The sequence below is a fragment of the Hyposmocoma kahamanoa genome, unplaced genomic scaffold, assembly GCF_003589595.1.
Source record: "Hyposmocoma kahamanoa isolate Upper Pololo Valley unplaced genomic scaffold, ASM358959v1 226, whole genome shotgun sequence".
Lineage (NCBI taxonomy): Eukaryota > Metazoa > Arthropoda > Insecta > Lepidoptera > Cosmopterigidae > Hyposmocoma > Hyposmocoma kahamanoa.
The window spans coordinates 1,997,890-2,013,885 of record NW_020653745.1 but is presented as its reverse complement, the minus strand read 5'-3'; the positions used below and the strand labels follow the sequence as shown (position 1 = coordinate 2,013,885).

The following is a 15,996-nucleotide window of genomic DNA, read 5'->3' as shown; positions in this document are numbered from 1 at the left end:
TGTGGTTCTGCAGTTTTAGCGCGCTAAAAATCGTGCAGCGTGGTCTTGTCGGACTAGGGTTGTTTAATTCGAGCGTTGTTCTTAGACTGATTAGACTTGTCGCTAAATACCTGACGGTGTAGAACGACGATGATAACTGGTGTTGCAGTTTTAACATAATTTTGAATCTGAATCCATCATAAGCTCCAAAGAATATCTAGCATAAAAAAGAAATTTTTTGTTAAGCTTAAATTTTAAAGTTCAATTTTAAAACAGGACGTGTCTAAGTATTTTAAAACAGTCGTTAAAACCTAAAACGCACTCCCATGAAAAATCTACGAAATGTGGCTTACGCTCTACGCAGAAGTAAAGAAAGTTGTCGTCCATAGTCAAGACGTCTGGAAATATTACGGCCATCTTGGATTTATTACACGATAATTAAATAAAACCAAATGTTATTATTTACGTACACTTTAATTTAAAAAAAGTCACTTAACTTAAAAATATTAACTAATACCACGTGACAATGTTACTTCACATGGGTTTTACATATTGTAGTAGAGAAATTTGGGCACTATGTCCATAATACACACACCAGCACATTTAGTGATACAAAAAATAACTTTATTTAAATAATAAAGAATTAGACATAAAGTAGCAATTAAAGTAACATCTTTTAACATCGACTAAGTTACAGCTTGAGTAAACTTTATTGAAATTATTAAAGAAAAAGGAACCGACTTCAAACTTTGCTTACCATATACATATAAACTGAAAGTAAAAAGTTATCAAAAACAATCAGTTACTGGAAAGTGCTCGAAACTGGAGTCATCCCCTTGTTTGCCACCCTTAGAGGTGGAATATTTTCTTCAAAATTTAAATGGGACCAATACCGAAGTACCCTCTTTCCAACCAAAACAAGATCATCAAAATATCAAAATTGATTCACAAATAGTAATAGATTTTGTGACTAATCAGAAACGGCTGAAATATTAATACAAAACTGTTACAGTTTTAACATTGATTCAAAGTTCAAAAAAAAATTATTATACATTTTTAAGAAATTTACAAGAACGCAATGTCAACCTCGATCCACTCCACTAAGCCTCTATTAATATAAGTTATCTAAAAAAAAAAATTGCATTATTTTGAGGATTATACTATTATAGTGTTCTTTAAGGTAACAAATAATAAAATGTATTCATAGTTTGGAAGTGTCAATAAAACTGAAGTCCATCGCCAAATTTACAAAAAAACAAAAGGAAAAAAAATTCCTAAATTCCTATTTTTTATTTAATTGCGGTAAACAAATTTGATCCAAAGGTCATTGACTTGCACGGCACTGCAAACATTTTGAACAATGACCTTAAATGCACAGAAAGAAACGCATTTTAGATCTATTTGGTGGTGGGGTGCGGATAGCGACGGCAGGGGAGCGTCGTATCGAGCGCGCGATTAGTAGATCAGTCGACCTTGCTTCCCGTACTGCGTCTACGTCACGCTGACATTCCACATACATTCTATTGGTGGTTTGGTATGTAAACAAGAGTTTGTAGTGCAAAAAAGAATCGCTACCAGGTTCATCAAAACCTGCATGGTAATCCATCAAGTACAAGTGCGTGTCTATTCTTATGGCATGATGTGAAATGTCTAGTTTACGCGGAGGATACGAGCGTCGAAGTTTCTGGTTTCAAAGTTGTGGAGTCTAATGTTGAAAGGAAACTCACGTGCCAATCTCTGCATAGCTGGTGATGCAGCCACCAGCGGTAGAGCCAGGTACTTCTAGCAATACTTTTATGTAGCCTAAAGTTGGTACGTGCCAAATATAAGTTACAAAAAAACTTTTTTAGTCAACTTTTTCAATTAATGTAAATAAATAGTAAATTATAACAATACTAGTACAATCATAATTAAAAAATAGGTTAATAAGCGATCGAGAAAGATTACGTATCGCTCGGTGAAGCGGGTGAGGGGTCACTGCCCTTGCGTAGTGCACATGACTTGAGACAATTTTGCAAAACTTTATTAGACTCAATTAGCCAGAATATCGAACAGAATAATTTTTAAAATATTTTTAGATGATTTAGCATTATTTATATTACTAATTTCTTAAATATGGCGAGAAAGCAAATCAACACACTGTATACGCGATATCGAGTTCTTATGATGTGGTTGATGACTGTACCACCTCAGTCAACCAAAACGTTGGCTTGTTTGAAAAAACAAATATATGATACGAGATTTAAATCCGGAAAAATAGTTTCATTTCCTAAATAATCGCGATTGAATTCGTGCATATAGCAAATGAAAATCTAATAACTCGACACTTTCTTTCTTTCAACTGCCTCCGTGGCCGAACGGTTACCATGCCGGACTGCCACGCAGAGGTCCCAGGTTCGATTCCCGGGCCGGAAGAAATGTTTGTATGGCCTACATTTATTTCTCTCGTGAGTTTGGGTGTAATTTGTGGTTGTCTATGTGTGTGTCCATGGCACCCGCGACACAGGATTTCCCTAGTGCGGGGCTATGTTGAGTGTGTGCGTTATGTTGAGTGTGTACTTTCTAAATTGTTTCTACTGCCCGTTCTGAGTGTGTATTTTGTTACCCATAATAAAGAGAATTCCTGATTTAAGACCAGGTTATTAGTATGGTTTTGTGGCACATTACCGTCAAGCAGTAATGTGAGCATTACTGCGTTCCGGTTTGGAAGGGTAAGTGTGCTGGTGAAATTACAGGCACATGGGACTTGTAAACTTATGCGTCAGGGTGACGGGCGCAGTGGCAGTGCTCTTCAGATCTTTGTCATTTAAAGTACTGAGTGGCACTGCAACTGTTATGGACAGGCGTGTCGCATACCACCAGCCGCACGACTAGTTTCGTCCCGACACATGGTATCATAAAAAATCATTACATTTTAAATTCATTCATTCACTTATTCACTCATTTGTAGTTCACATTAGTGCTTATACGTTTTAGTGCGTATTACGCCTGTACCAGAATCTAGCTCGGTAATCGTCACTGCAGGTTAGAAAGGCTGGAGCTGTCCCAGAGTGGACAATGAATCTGTAATATAGAAAAATAAATTACAAGTGTGTTAATGACAAGATACTGACTATCAAAAACGAGGATTTTTCTATTCATAATTATAACAAACTAGTGGAGTAATTTCATAAAAATAATTGAATATCACGGTGGTCAAACATCGTGACATTCAATAAACTTAAACAAAAGGAATAAAAGTTGTTGTTGTTGCTAACATTATTAACAACAACTTTTGTTCTTTTTTTAGTCATACACATAGTCCAGCGATATTGTTAATATTTTAGAAATAGCCTGTATTAAAAAATTGTTTACCATATTTAATAATAAGTACCTGACAGCTCCATTATGTCCAAGCGACATGAGCTGGCATCTCGACGCGTTTCGAGAATGCCAAGTGCATAGCGACGTGGTAGCTTCGTCCGGGAACATGACGTAGTCTTCCGTGTGATTGAATATGGCCTGGGCGTGGTGTTCTTGTTTGCCTGCGAAAGTACAGATATAGATGTCTATGTTACAGACAGATTATAGTCGAATTTTTATTTATACTAAAAATGATCCAGGATGTTAATGTTTATTTGTGAGAAATGAGCGTAAAAACATTTTTTTCAAAAATTCATTAATTTTTTTACAAAGGTGCAAAGGTTACTTCTTTACTGCATTTGCTAGAGATGAGGTGTATAGATAAAAAGTTTTCGATAATTTGTATAGTATTATTTCTTAAAGTATGAATTTTAATCATAGGCAATGAATTAACATGTCAATGTTATTACTTTTATGAAACCTGTAAATTAATGACATAATAAATGTTTTTTTAAATTTTCTAAAATATCTATAGAAACTGCATTTGAATTATAGTTGTGTGTTTTATACCGTCAATATAATACAAAGCACTTCGCACATCTATACATCGTTCAGGATAGATCAGAAAAATAAAACTATAACAGAGAACATTTGCTCCAAAAATCAAATACATAGGAAATTTAGTGCGGTGCAAAGTAGATAGATATATAACACTTTATTCAGCATAAATACAAACAGAAACAAAACATTTACAATCACTTCACAAAGTGTAACATAAAAGCATATAGAACATATACATTATTAATTTAATACACATTTATATAAAACACATACTGCGAGAAAAACAAATATCGTGAGACAAACAAACAAATACTGTGAGAAGTAATAAAATTGTATGTACCTATGACTAAAGTTTGTGCTGAAATCGACTCCTCCTACGTAACGTACCGTATGTCGAAATTGCCAAGTTTACAGGGGAGCAGGTGACATAGAAATGCTAAATTAATGTGCAAAAAATTAATGTGTCAAAAAAAATAAATAATAATGTGGTTGTTCATCTAACCGATATCTAGGATTTTATAATACTCTGTGTGAGTTTTGCCGAATAAAACTGAGAAATATAGTCTGCTCTAATGAGCATAACACGTGACTATATTTCACTACTTTAAAACACTCCCTGTAAACTTGGCGATTTCGACATACTATACTTTACGTAGGAGGGGTCGAAATTGCCCTGATTCTGCATAAATACTGTATACCAAAAGAAGACAAACAGTGCTGGTTTTCAGCCAGACCATATGGTGAGCGATTGCAGCCCAGTAAGCCATACCACCAAAGTGCATCACACGCAAATACATAATATTATAACTAACTCTAAAACTATATGTGTATCAAGCATCGAGTATATAACCAGAAATAGAGACCAAATAAGGGCCATCCATTCCTGGCAATTCATCAGGCAAATGGGCTTTATATCACTTTTAATTATCAACTCTCCGTTTGCACTGAAATCACAAATTAGAAAGCTGAGATAGTATAGCGCCAACAACTGACCTGTGTGTACGTCTCCGTATATTTCAAAAATATTCTGTATTTATTGTAATAGAGATAATATCTCTAATGGGGGCTGTTTCATTCAGTGGTGTGGGAAAAACAACGAAACATCTAATTACAAAACAAACAGAATCACATTTCTTCGGTAATTAAATATTCAAACTAGATTAAATGACATTTCGTCTCTACTTCTGGTTAATACTTGGTGGTATCAAGTAAAAATGTAAACTGCAAAGTAAATAATGTAATAATGTAGGTAAGCAATGTAAATAATAATGTAAGTTATTGTTACAAACATAATATTTAATCATAACAATATCCACCAAATATGACCTAATGTTTGTGTGCGTTGTTTGTTTGTAAGTCAACTACCAAATTTCCGCTTTGGCGGCACGTTCGCATCCCGACGCCGAAGCATCACTTCAATTCCCCAAATTTTTTGGCGGCTGGACTGACCGAAGGATATCTAGCAGACAGTCCTTCACTAAACAGTAAATGAATTTTTTTTTGTGTTATTAGTATACTATCTAGAATACTTACCGGTTGTCCCAGCGCCTGTATATTGAATAAGACACCGACTGCTAGCCAATTCCCATAGTTTGATTGAAGAATCCAAACCCGAAGTCAATACGTACTGTTACCAGAAAATACAACGCTATTGTTATAGCTGTAAAGTTCATAATTCATAACCAGAGACGGGATGGCAGAGTGGATAATATCTATCGAAATTCTGAAATAATTGAAAATAAAAGGCAAAAAACATGTTTTTTTCTTACGTAGTTGCTAATTAAGCCTAATTACACATCAAAAGTACAGAACAAAATACGGAATTACTTCCTTGAAATATAGGTAACTAAATACATTCAATTCATTTCGATTTTTGATAATTTAGTCTACCAATAAAATACAAAATCTTTTTGAGACGATGAATATTTCGTTCATAATATTTAATGCAAATACTAGAGTTGCAACGAATATTCGGCTACATTCCGGTATTCGGTCGAATACTGAAATGGGAAAACTGATTGAGTAAAAAAAATTTCATAGATTTCTCACAGGCGGCGGTACGGCAAAAAAAGTTGTTAAAACCAAAAATCAAAGACATGTAACAAACGTATAGAAAAATTCGTGAGATGTGCTGACTCTGTCTGTAGCTCAGTTGGTAGAGCGGTTACCGTAGATTGGCAAAACAGTCGTGGGTTCGAGTCCTGTTAGATCGAAAGAAATTTTCTGTGTTCGTAACTGGTTAATATGTAGTATCAGGCATCAATAGTTCGGCCGAATGTTTGTTCACGCTCCTGGCCTAATTTTAATTGGCCTGGCTTAATTTTCGGTATCGACAACAGGCCGAAGATGCTATTCGTTGCAACCCTAGCAAATACGCTATAGTTAGGGCAGTGTCAGACTAAAGTCCTGCCTATTAACACGCCGCCACGCAGAGATCCTCGGTTTGATTCCCGGGTCGGGAGAAATATTTGTATGGCCTACATTTATTTCTCTCGTAACTTTGGGTGTAGTTTGTGGTTGTCTATGTGTGTGTTTATGGCACTGTCGAGACAGGGTTTCCCTAGTGCGGGGCTATGAGGTTCAAAAGGTTCGATAAGCCGTGATGCTCACCTTGCTGTTTCGAGTGAAGGCCACGCTGCAAACTGGTGCGCCATCGTGCGCGTTGACCAGTGTGTTGAAGCATCGGTTGGACACTCCGTCCCAAAGTTTCACTGTCCCGTCCGCACTACCGCTAGCAAAGTACTTACCGTTGGGGGAGAATCTGTAGGGAGATACGTTTGATAACATACATGTGGGATAATTAGTTGTCATGCTTCCAAATAAAATGCAGTTTTATTATCGCCCTTTAATGAATTAAAGAAAAAATATTAATCATTTTTTACATTTATCATACTTTCAATGCCTTTTTCTATCTCAGTTTTCTCTCTTTCCCTACTATCCGTTCCCTTTCACGAATCACTCTTACGTTCTATTATATGATAACTCAAAGAAGTGTTTAAAAAAAACACAATATTCGCGAAAAACTGGAAATCTTTACAATTAAAAATATATGAAATATAATTAAAATTAGCACATAAACACGTATTCTACTTTCTGTGATGTTTAACTTATGACTAAAGAAGACTGCTGAATTTGAGAAATTATAGGGCTGAATCTTGTCAAGTAGGCAACGGGGCTGGGATGTAACAGTTCCATACCCACATACTCACCGCCTTTGAATTGCCACAGGGGCAGGCAGAGACTATTAACCAGCACTTTGCACGATTTTGGCAAACCTATACATATATTTCTCAATCTTTTCATATAAAACCACAAAAGTTTCTCACCACGCATACGAGCCTTTTTACGTAAATTTTCTATTGTTATTTATCTTTTGTGGATACATTTTTATGGAGGAGAAATGTCTCTATAAACATCGAACACGCACAAAAATCCCTCGACCTGGATGGACTGGAGTGATGAAAAAATATTTCATAGATTTCTCATATGTGGCAAAAAATCCGTTAAAACAAAAAAACAGAGATCTGCTACGGGCACATAGAGAAATTTCTTAAGTCTGCTGACTTTCCGTAGTTCAGTTCGGAGAGCGATAGTCCTGGTATGGCAAAGTCGCCGGTTCTAGGCCCGCCAGATAAAGGAACTTTTGTGTTTATTCGATCTTTGTGTCAATAATAGCAACAAACTAGTGGAGTATTTTCACAAGAAATATAAATATGGTATTAAAAACATCATGGTATTCAATAAAATAATATTAGCTGGAAGCTCAGGAGGAGGGGCTTAGAGGTGGCGTGATTTCCCACTCCACCCCACTCTGAGCTACAGCGAGGAGAAAAGAAGGGACGTAAGACATGATAGTTTCTTTATTTAACTTGTAAACCGAGTAAAATAAAGTTAGGTTGCTTATTGTTACTTTTTGATTCTGCGTCCTGATTTTGATTCTAATAGAAATCGAACCGATCACCCGACCGGTTCGATCTCTATTCTCGTCTCTAGTCTCGTAAGTCTCGATATCAGATGGGTTTCTGAGCGAGAAGGTGAACTTGATTCCTACTATATCTTTCTAATTTGTAAATCAACTTTTACTATTTTTTAATATTGCTCCGATTTCAAATGTCAAAAGTTTCCAATCGGCCAGTTGTGAATCGCAAATATGCGCCTCGACTCGGAAAAGACGCAGTTTCCGGTCGGGAGAGGCAATCAAAACCAAGCTGCAGATCCTTAACAATAAATATGTCACGATTACTTACTTAATGGAGTTCACTTGTTTGGTGTGGTGGTGCGAGGGTATGGGGCAGACGAAGCACTGGCCTGTAGTGACGTCATAGAGGCGGATCACCGGTTGGGTGGTGGAGGCTATTATGTGGTCGCCCAGAGGATGGAAGGCCACGCACAGGACTTGTTCTGCGTCCTGTTCAAAATTTATTTTTATTTACTTATTTATTTTTATATAGGTTTGGAAGGGTAAGGGTGCTGGTGAAATTACAGGCATATGGGACTTGTCGGGTGTAGTGGTAGTGCCCCTCAGATCTTTGCAATTTAAAGCTCTAAGTGACACTATAACTGTTATGGACAGGCGTGTAGCTTACTGTCAAGCGCATGTCTTGTTCGTCCCGTCCCTTGATATAATAAAAAAAAACTTTAATTGTGTTGACTATTTAAAGTTTGCTTAGTTGTTATTACCTATTATTATGATTTCATTTTTTACCATGGCGCCGTTGAAAGATGGTGGTCACCACTTCGCCATGGTAGTTTGATGGAGAATGATAGACGAGTCGTGGGTTGGTAAATGACTGTCTTATATTTTGTTTGAGCTACTTATTTATACTTATTTGGTATGTGTGTCTTATGCTGATTCACAAGGCATGGTTGTTACTTTTGCTTGCACTAAGACGTGCCTGAATGTCGGAAGAGGGTTAGACATTCTGGCACGTCTGTGGCTGCTACACATTTTTATTTCATTTTTTTGTTCCTTTTGTAATTCTATTTTATTTTTGGTTTTAATTTAGCCTTATTTTTTTATCTTTCTTACTGTGTATCTTTGTGTTCTGGCGTTGTAATTATTGGTTTCTATTCTATTATAAACGGTAACATGAATTGAGCTTCTCCCATTACTATTATACAGGGTGCAATCGTTAAGTGTGCCCAGGCGATTATTCCTTAAGTATAAGAGATACCAAAAAGCTTTAAACTGATATAGAGAGTACGTTACTTAATGAATAAATCGACATCAATAACATTTTCAAAATAAAACTAGAAATATCCAAGATTGTAACATTAAACGCTCCCATACATTTAATATGACATTCGCAGAGAGCCTTCAGTTTTCCTACTGTAAGAGGTAACAATAAGTTAACAGATGACAAAACTGATAGAAATAAAGTAATAAAAGTATATTTTTGTTAATTTATAATTAAAATATAATGGCATAGTGTATTATTTGGTAAAATATGAGTTGTCCATAAAAATGAATAAAATTGTTCAAAAATTTTTTTAGTGCTCATTGGATCATTTTCATGTAAGGATTCAATCATTGTATGGGACAAAAAATCGAGACAGCGGAAGTTGATCAAATTTAATAAAATGTTATTAAATTTGTATAAATAAACTTTTTATTAAATTTCACCCACTTCTGATGACCCAATTTTTTTCGTCCCATAAAATGAAATGATCCTTACAAGAAACTAAATCGATCTCTGCAAAAAAAATTTTTATCAATTTTATTCATTTTTATGGACAACTCACACCTGACCAAATAATTGACTATGCCATTATATTTTTACTCAATAAAAAGATAGTTGTACTTTATTTATATCAGTTTTGTCATCTGTTAACTTATTGTTACCTCTTACAGTAGGAAAACTAGTCCCTCTACGAATGTCATATTAAATGTATGGAGCGTTTAATGTTAAAATTTTGGATATTTCTAATTTTATTTTTAAAAAGTTATTGATGTCGATTTACTTATTAGGTAATGTACTTTCGATATCATTGTAAAGCTTTTTCATATCTCTTATATTTTATGGAATAATCGCCTAGGCACAATTAACGATTACAACCTGTATAAGTCTATGACGTCATCCATCCCCTAGCAAATCCCAGATAATGTTACAATGGTGATGAAGAAATAACATGTGATACTTACAGTAATGGACTTATAGGCCTTTTTCGCCGAAGCCTTCGTAATATCGAATAGTTTGATGCAGCAATCTCTCGAAGCCGAAACCAATATTTGCTCGCGAGGATGAAAATCGAGAGCTGTTATCTCGTCCGTGTGATCGTATCTAGGAGATAGACACTACTCAATAAAAATGGAAGTCTATGAATATGCTGCTCCGCTGGTTAAATATAAATAAAAACAAATAAGGTTAAGAGTAGATACCTCAGCTAGAATTCAAAGCTGTACTAGCAGGGATGCTGGCTTTATTTCGGAATTCATTTTTTTAAAAACGAAATTAAGGCCATTTAATTTTGAAAAATTTACATGGTATAGTATTCGTGTTCTATTTGATATAAAAAAAATCATTGGTGTATGTAAACTCCACTCTCAGACTTGAACCGTCTGACGAAATATTTGGGCGCCGGCTGAAAGACCTTTTCTTGAAAAATCCTATATACTCCGTAAAAGAATTTATGGACTTTAAATTGTAACGAATTCAGTATTTTCTATTTTTATTCTAATTTTTACCGCATTAACATACTCTTGTATAATTGTTATCAACTTATGACGATCCTTGATGGAGAATGATATTTGATATATAATTTAATGACAACAATATTATATAATGAATTGTTAATTTTCTAATTATTGTGTGCTTTTCTTATAATTTTCCTTTTTGTCTAACGATCTCAATATAATTTCTTATACTTTGACATGTAGCGCAATTTATACTTTAATGTTATATTTGAGAAATAAATGAATCTGAATCTGAATCTAAAGTACCTATTGAAGACAGCGGCTTTCTTGTAAAATTTCGAGGTACGTTCGTGATTTTCATTTCTATTGTGAAAATATTTAGAAATTGTGTTTTCACACCGTATAAGTAATCAGTGCATATCCTCTATATTACTATATGTTTTTTTCAAAGTAATTGATTCAACACTGTTGTGCGGAATCAACCAAAGCCTTTTGAGGGTGCAAAATAGCTGCGTTTGGGTGGAATATTCTTCGTTTTTTGTTTATTTGGTTTACAAATAGCTATTACATAGTGACTAATTTACTATAGAAAGATTATTTACTCGCTGCAGACTCGTCCATAAATTATCGGAGCGTGACAGCGATATTGTGGTTTTTCTGCTACCTGCTTAGTGACGTAAGCACGTGACGGGTGCGCATGCTCATTATCGATAAAAACACTGACTTACACAGTGCAAGCTGTTGGGCCTCTGAGGATACTTACAAGGTCCTAATAACCGGATGTCCTTGTTGCTCTCTCCCAGGATCAACTTCTTCAGGTGCAGATTTGGCTAACATACGCTCCACATCCAGGATCTACACAAGAACAGGATTCAAAACAGTATTTTTGTGCATATTAAAAAGTAGTAAAATCTAAAATTTTAAATTAAACTAGTGTTTTTTCACAAACTAACCAACATTTCGGACTCTTTACGGGTGCCATGGTCATGGCAGACTGAAGAAAAAAAGAAAAAATAAGTTTGCTATAATCTATCGACCCGACAGGACTCGAAAAATTGTTCCGTGTTCCTATTTAATAATTAGAGGAAACTAGTAGAGTTATTTCACAAAATAAAAACAAATCAATAATACATGTTCATAAAAAGCGAAATGAATGTCAGCTTGTGGTAACTGGAAAGTTACCGACAGAGTGAGAAGGTTCATAAAATCTCTCACAGATGTCACTACGGCGTCGAAAGCCGAAAATTCAATGCTCTCAAATCTATAACAGACACGTAGTTAACCGATTCGACGAAATTCTTCTGCTCTTCTAACTGAGCTACAGAGCTCAAGTCGCAAGTGCGGGTTCTGTAGGTATAATAGGTTTCATCTCCAACGTATAACAACCGCGAAAATCTAAGAACTCTACACTAAGGGCTCATACACATAAACACGATACGACGTTGCGTCATGCTACGACGGATAACAACGAACAGCGTACAAATTCACAACACGACATCGCAACGTGACACGAGCCACGGCACGACGCGACGACGTCGTTTCGTAGAAAGTCACGGTGCGCTCCCCAGTGCCGCATTAATTTGATATTCAATATTCAAAGATGACAGACGATATTGAGGTTAATTATTTAATAATCCTAGTCGAGGAGCATCCTGAACTATGGGACAAAACATCAGAAGAATACAAAGTCATCTTTAAACTGTCATCGTGTAAAAGCCCTTAGATTTGTGTTAACCATCTCCTTTACAATAGAAAAGAAATAGACACTAATTAAAAGTGTATGTCGAAAAATCTGACTATACATGTATTTTATATAACACATCGCATTTTTATCACCGTTTAAGCCAGTAGTATACAGTACCTTGATACTCGCATCGACACTGCCCGTGGCAACAAGCTGACCGCAAGCGCTGAACGCGCCTGCGCGACACGCCATCTTGTGTGACGTTACGTACGCTGTCTCATAAGTCGCTGGCTCAGGGGCCAGAGACGATGCATCCATTTCATATTCGAGATCTGTTGAGAAACAACCAAAAATTATTACAGTGCCTACAACATATTTGCCACATATGCCATACATCAGGCTATAAACTTACCGAAACCAGTGGTGCCAAGCAAATGCTCAGCTCCACTAGAAGCAGCCAAACGGTCTTTACGATCCGGCTCATGTTGTAGGCCTACCATCATTACGTTGAGGAGCCTAAAAAAATTGTAACATAATTATAATAATATTCACAAGCCATGAACTTTAAGTTAAAATTATTTTGGGTTGGACATTGGTAGTAGGCTCAGCGGTGCATTCTGGGCTAAACAAATAATAAATATTCAGCTATAAAATGCTGCAGACTAAATAGGCTTTATTCGTAATGGTCATAATGATGCACATACACAAACAACTATCAAATTTAATAATAATCTCAGTACAGAGTACTAAAAAAAACCGACCTCAAAAGTACGTGGAATTACGTCTATTTGCCAAGTTTTTTTGAAATCGGTTACCAGAAAGTGCGCAAACATGGATGCATCATCGCCACTATACGAAATGTGACACAGGAGGTAATATAAATCGGTTCTCACTACTCAAAGAATATTGAGAGAAAAACGCCTTGAATAAGAGAATAGCAAACTCAACTATTATAAATGCTCCTTATAATAAAATTTAGGCGCCATTTAAAAAATTAATCTTCATGCGTGAAAAGCCACTCTTAGAGGTGGATGATTATCTTCAAAATTAAATGGGACCACTATGGAGGTACCCTCTTTCCAACAAAAAAAGAATCATGAAAATCGGTGCACAAATACCGGAGTTATCGCGTAACATACATACAAAAAAAAACATACAGTCGAATTGAGAACCTCTTCCTTTTTTGAAGTCGGTTAAAAATATATAACTGCCGTCGTGGCCGAGCGGTTAACATGCTCGTCTGCCACGCAGAGGTCCCGAGTTCGATTCCCGGGCCGGGAGATACATTTGTTTCTTTCTATTTTTCTTTACTTTCCTCTACTTTCACGAGAAAGAAATGTAGGAAAGTACATTTTTTCTACCTTCATATATTTTTCTTCTCGTGTAATTTGTGATGGTCTATGTGTAGCATGGCTCCCGCGGCACAGGATTTCCCTAGTGTAGGCCTTAATAAAAAAATAACCTCTAGTGGATATGAAAGAGAAACAATTATGGCCTTACTATAAAAAAATGATGATTGCCATTTGACAGTTACTTCTTAGGGCAATCAGGGACCACCGAGCTTAATCTCTTAATATGAAATACTGGAAAAACACTCAATTTTAATGATTATTTGATGTAACAACAGTTTATTATTGCACTCCATTTATCCAACTGTTTTAAACATTATTTAACATTAGATCTAGCAAAACTTTACTTCGTACTTACCTGTCACTGGGTGGGCATGGTGGGTCAGCATGTACAGCTGCCGCTAGAGTCGCAGCTATAGGTTGGAACCCATCGTAGTAGAGTTGGCTAAACAAATTTTATATGCCATTTGAGCACTCTTAAATAAACAAACGAAACAACATACTCTATTTTGTATTAAATGTTTTCTATTCTATTCTATTTAGTGTGATATAGCAGTTACCAGATAATGTACCCTTTTGTATAGAAAGAGTTCGTCCTGAGAATGAAATACTAGCACCTTACCTATTTCTGCCTCCAAGCAGCTATATGAGCATTATTGGGTTTTACTTTTGAGGGGTAAGCATACTGGTGCAAATACAGGCATGAGACTTGTCAACTTATGGCTCAGGGTGACAGGAGCAATGGCAGTGTCTCTCAGGACTTTGCGATTTAAAACTCTGAGCGGCAACTGCTAAGGACAGGCGTATCGCTTACTTCATATCATAAAAAAAGTTTGTATGTACTGTTAATCTTCACCATCAACCCATTTATACATCCCACTGCAGGGCACGGGTCTCCTCTCAGGTGCAGGTTTTGGGCCATAGTCTGCCACATTGGCCCAATACACGATGTGGACTTTATACGCCTTACAACAGTTGTGAATCTTTTTCAATGTGCAAGTTTTATCACTGTTTTCCTTTACTGAAAAGCTCATGTGTAAACTTCAAATCAAAGTTCGCATGTAAATTCCGAAAAACTCTCAGAGGTGCAAGCCCAGATTCAAACCCACGGTCTCCGCTAGAGAGGGGATAGATCAACCTATTAGACTTCTTTACATGTTGTTCTCATAGTTTATTCCGTTTGAACGTGTAAACTTTAATATATGATTTAGTATTTATATATGGAACTAGACATCAGACGTGACTAGGTAAGAGCCCAACCACCTACGTTTATGATGTGCCCATATGTCTGTTGTTTGCCATGTGAGAGCACATGAAAGCAGAAGTAGTCCTTGTGGCCAAAATCAGTCAGGAGAATATATCTATGATTTATTATTCATCGTATTGTTATTTTTCTTAAGATATTCAACAATTTTAAGGACTGTCTTTAATAATAATAATAATAAATTTAATCATTATAATTGTTTTATTTTCATGCAAAGAACTATTGCAAGACACAATTACAAAACTTTACTGCCCAATAGATTGTGTTAAAATAACAAACTTCTTCTTTCCAAGTATAGACAATTGAACTTGGATTTATTACATATCCCGGAGAAAGCTCTTAATCAACCAGGATAAAAGGCACGCTATGTGTTACATATACTTTAAGCTATGAGTGTTTCAAATTTCATGCAGTAACTTTGGAGCTAAAGTGTACAACAATCTCATTTTACAGTTACAAGCAAAAAAGATTTTATAGCCTTTCTGTATTATTTAATGATAAATTATTGAACCTCGTTTTAATAGCTTTTGAAATAACTGTCAGAAATAACATATTTAGGCAAAAATATTTCGGAAAATTATAAATAACCTCAAATTATTAGTTATCAATTTTATACGCAAAACTGCGTTTTTGTGGCTAAAAATAAATGACAATCAAAACGTTACTTTTTTGTGAGATGGATAAGTTAATTATCAGTAAATGTTTGATGAAAAATACTACAAAATGGCGTAAAAATGCAATACAAAAGTTAACCAACAAACAACATGATATTTACCTTATTATCATGCGATAAAGCAACTCCCTGTTCTTCACAACATTTCTAGTATCAATATCACCATTGCTTTCTTTCATTTCGCCGGTAATTTTGACGAAATAACAAGAAATTCTCAGAAAACTGAAAAATCCGGCACCAATTAAGTTGCAACAAAATAGGTTATGTTTGACAACAAGTTGGCTGGACTGTTGACATTTCAAGGTGCTTTATTTTATTAAGAGTTTTGGCTTGGATACAAGTCGTTTGAGCCATGTCTTCGTTTAATTATCGGGATACTCAGCAATATTTTCCATTGTGGTTTTAATATATTATGTTTTCACTTTCTGTTAAATAACTTGTTTCGCTTAGTTGGGTTTTTTTAAATAGTCTTAAGCGGCAGGAGTCAATATTTATGTTTTCACTTTCACT

At 35.6% G+C, this 15,996-nt stretch overlaps 1 protein-coding gene across 1 annotated transcript; it reads right to left on the bottom strand.

Moving 5' to 3' along the window:
- Positions 1–2,825: 2,825 nt before the first annotated feature.
- On the bottom strand, positions 2,826–15,771 carry LOC113228323 (cleavage stimulation factor subunit 1). Its single transcript, XM_026461584.1, has 11 exons — positions 15,589–15,771; positions 13,908–13,994; positions 12,613–12,716; positions 12,378–12,532; positions 11,280–11,371; positions 10,025–10,163; positions 8,130–8,290; positions 6,493–6,643; positions 5,416–5,509; positions 3,353–3,503; positions 2,826–3,042 (listed from the first exon to the last, which is right to left on the bottom strand). Exons 1-11 carry the CDS (start codon positions 15,663–15,665, stop codon positions 2,952–2,954), a joined length of 1,302 nt encoding a protein of 433 aa, XP_026317369.1. The 5' UTR covers positions 15,666–15,771; the 3' UTR covers positions 2,826–2,951.
- Positions 15,772–15,996: the final 225 nt, after the last annotated feature.

Excerpts from the sequence above, each read along its gene's own strand:
- LOC113228323 (XM_026461584.1), bottom strand. The coding sequence starts at position 15,665 with ATGAAAGAAAGCAATGGTGATATTGATACTAGAAATGTTGTGAAGAAC. Across the intron at positions 11,372-12,377 it reads GTGTCGATGCGAGTATCAAG|ATCCTGGATGTGGAGCGTAT; the intron begins GTACTGTATACT and ends GTTCTTGTGTAG. Across the intron at positions 10,164-11,279 it reads CATCCGGTTATTAGGACCTT|ATACGATCACACGGACGAGA; the intron begins GTAAGTATCCTC and ends TCTATCTCCTAG.